Genomic DNA, 2,500 nt, shown 5'->3' with positions numbered 1-2,500 from the left:
CATCTCTGTAATGAGAAGGGGTGTGGTCTAATGACATCAACACCCTATATCAGGTGTGCATAATTATTAGGCAACTTCCTTTCCTTTGGCAAAATGGGTCAAAAGAAGGACTTGACAGGCTCAGAAAAGTCAAAAATAGTGAGATATCTTGCAGAGGGATGCAGCAGTCTTAAAATTGCAAAGCTTCTGAAGCGTGATCATCGAACAATCAAGCGTTTCATTCAAAATAGTCAACAGGGTCGCAAGAAGCGTGTGGAAAAACCAAGGCGCAAAATAACTGCCCATGAACTGAGAAAAGTCAAGCGTGCAGCTGCCAAGATGCCACTTGCCACCAGTTTGGCCATATTTCAGAGCTGCAACATCACTGGAGTGCCCAAAAGCACAAGGTGTGCAATACTCAGAGACATGGCCAAGGTAAGAAAGGCTGAAAGACGACCACCACTGAACAAGACACACAAGCTGAAACGTCAAGACTGGGCCAAGAAATATCTCAAGACTGATTTTTCTAAGGTTTTATGGACTGATGAAATGAGAGTGAGTCTTGATGGGCCAGATGGATGGGCCCGTGGCTGGATTGGTAAAGGGCAGAGAGCTCCAGTCCCACTCAGACGCCAGCAAGGTGGAGGTGGAGTACTGGTTTGGGCTGGTATCATCAAAGATGAGCTTGTGGGGCCTTTTCGGGTTGAGGATGGAGTCAAGCTCAACTCCCAGTCCTACTGCCAGTTTCTGGAAGACACCACCTTCAAGCAGTGGTACAGGAAGAAGTCTGCATCCTTCAAGAAAAACATGATTTTCATGCAGGACAATGCTCCATCACACACGTCCAAGTACTCCACAGCGTGGCTGGCAAGAAAGGGTATAAAAGAAGAAAAACTAATGACATGGCCTCCTTGTTCACCTGATCTGAACCCCATTGAGAACCTGTGGTCCATCATCAAATGTGAGATTTACAAGGAGGAAAACAGTACACCTCTCTGAACAGTGTCTGGGAGGCTGTGGTTGCTGCTGCACGCAATGTTGATGGTGAACAGACCAAAACACTGACAGAATCCATGGATGGCAGGCTTTTGAGTGTCCTTGCAAAGAAAGGTGGCTATATTGGTCGCTGATTTGTTTTTGTTTTGTTTTGAATGTCAGAAATGTATATTTGTGAATGTGGAGGTGTTATATTGGTTTCACTGGTAAAATAAATAATTGAAATGGGTATATATTTGTTTTTGTTAAGTTGCCTAATAATTATGCACAGTAATAGTCACCTGCACACACAGATATCCCCTAAAATAGCTAAAACTAAAAACAAACTAAAAACTACTTCCAAAACCATTCAGCTTTGATATTAATGAGTTTTTTGGGTTCATTGAGAACATGGTTGTTGTTCAATAATAAAATTATTCCTCAAAAATACAACTTGCCTAATAATTCTGCACTCCCTGTAGTTCACTGGAGTCTCAATATTCAGTTGTGTTCCTGAGAATTGTACATTTGTGCTTTGTTACTACAGAAGACAAAACGAGGGACCTGAACCAGGACCAGGATAAAAAGCCATTACCACAACAGAATTTATGCAATGAAATAGGGTGCTACAGTCACAGAGGAGAGGAGGCAGAAAGAAGCACCATACCACAAGAGCTGCCTGCTTTGTTCAGCTTAGCTGCCCTCGCTGAGGTTGCAGCCATGGAAAATATTCACAGGTAGAGACCGGTTACCATATGCATGGACTTGGCTTGTGATTGTTATTCTTTTGCTAACACTTAAGGATTGTAATATACCAGAGATTAGTTTTATTTATTGCATCATTTTAATTAAGGTAGGCGATTTCTTTTTTTTCGAAAAAAAAGAAAAGAAGTATTCCTCATGTATTCCAGTGGTATAATTTTGTCCATTTTAAAAACTAGATAGCACTGCTAGCACCCTTACAAGCAGCTTTCTAAAATTTAGATATCATTCAAAACATCTCATATGAACTATTCAGTTCAGTTCAGTTTTATTTATAGGACACCAAATCACAACAACAGTCACCTCAATCCGCTTTAACTAACTATACTGTGAAAATGCCCTTACAGTCTTTATGCAGGCTTAGAATAGTAGGAATCATTGCAACCCAGTATTTTTATCTCTACTCTCTGATTCAGCTTTATATCAAATGACTCTTTATTTGTGTTATTCAGCACTGCAATAACCAAGCTCGGACAGTTATAGCATTTTTAATACTCTTTCTTTTTATTGTATATTGTGTTATATTGGTTTTATGACTGATTTGTGTTCTGTCAAGAAAAATGAAGACATGAAAAAAAGAAAGAAAAAAAATTGCTATTCATATGTCATATAGTCTTTTAGACTATGGTGGAAACACAGAGAACTTGAAAGAATTTCCAAGAACTTTGCATTAAAAGACAATGGGCCTAGTGCTTGAAAGCAAAACCTTTAAACTAGTTTGAAAAATGAAGCATACTCTTCAGTCTCTCTTACCGTCTTGTTTCAGAGGTCAGAGAGGCTTGGC

The 2,500-nt window shown here is 39.7% G+C and overlaps 1 protein-coding gene across 7 annotated transcripts in view; it reads left to right on the top strand.

Annotated features, from left to right (window-relative positions):
- LOC116311311 (HMG box transcription factor BBX) overlaps nucleotides 1–2,500 on the top strand; it is a 38,764-nt gene that overhangs the window by 34,989 nt on the left and 1,275 nt on the right. For all 7 annotated transcript variants that reach the window (XM_039618817.1, XM_031728389.2, XM_031728391.2 and 4 more), the window contains 2 exons: nucleotides 1,502–1,691; nucleotides 2,483–2,500. The exon at nucleotides 2,483–2,500 is cut by the window's right edge and continues 1,275 nt beyond it. In XM_039618817.1, the coding sequence (XP_039474751.1) occupies nucleotides 1,502–1,691; nucleotides 2,483–2,500 (208 nt within the window). The remainder of the gene's footprint in view (nucleotides 1–1,501; nucleotides 1,692–2,482) is intronic.

The sequence above is a fragment of the Oreochromis aureus genome, linkage group 10 (assembly GCF_013358895.1).
Source record: "Oreochromis aureus strain Israel breed Guangdong linkage group 10, ZZ_aureus, whole genome shotgun sequence".
Taxonomy (NCBI): Eukaryota; Metazoa; Chordata; class Actinopteri; order Cichliformes; family Cichlidae; genus Oreochromis; species Oreochromis aureus.
This window is presented reverse-complemented; position numbering and strand designations above follow the sequence as displayed.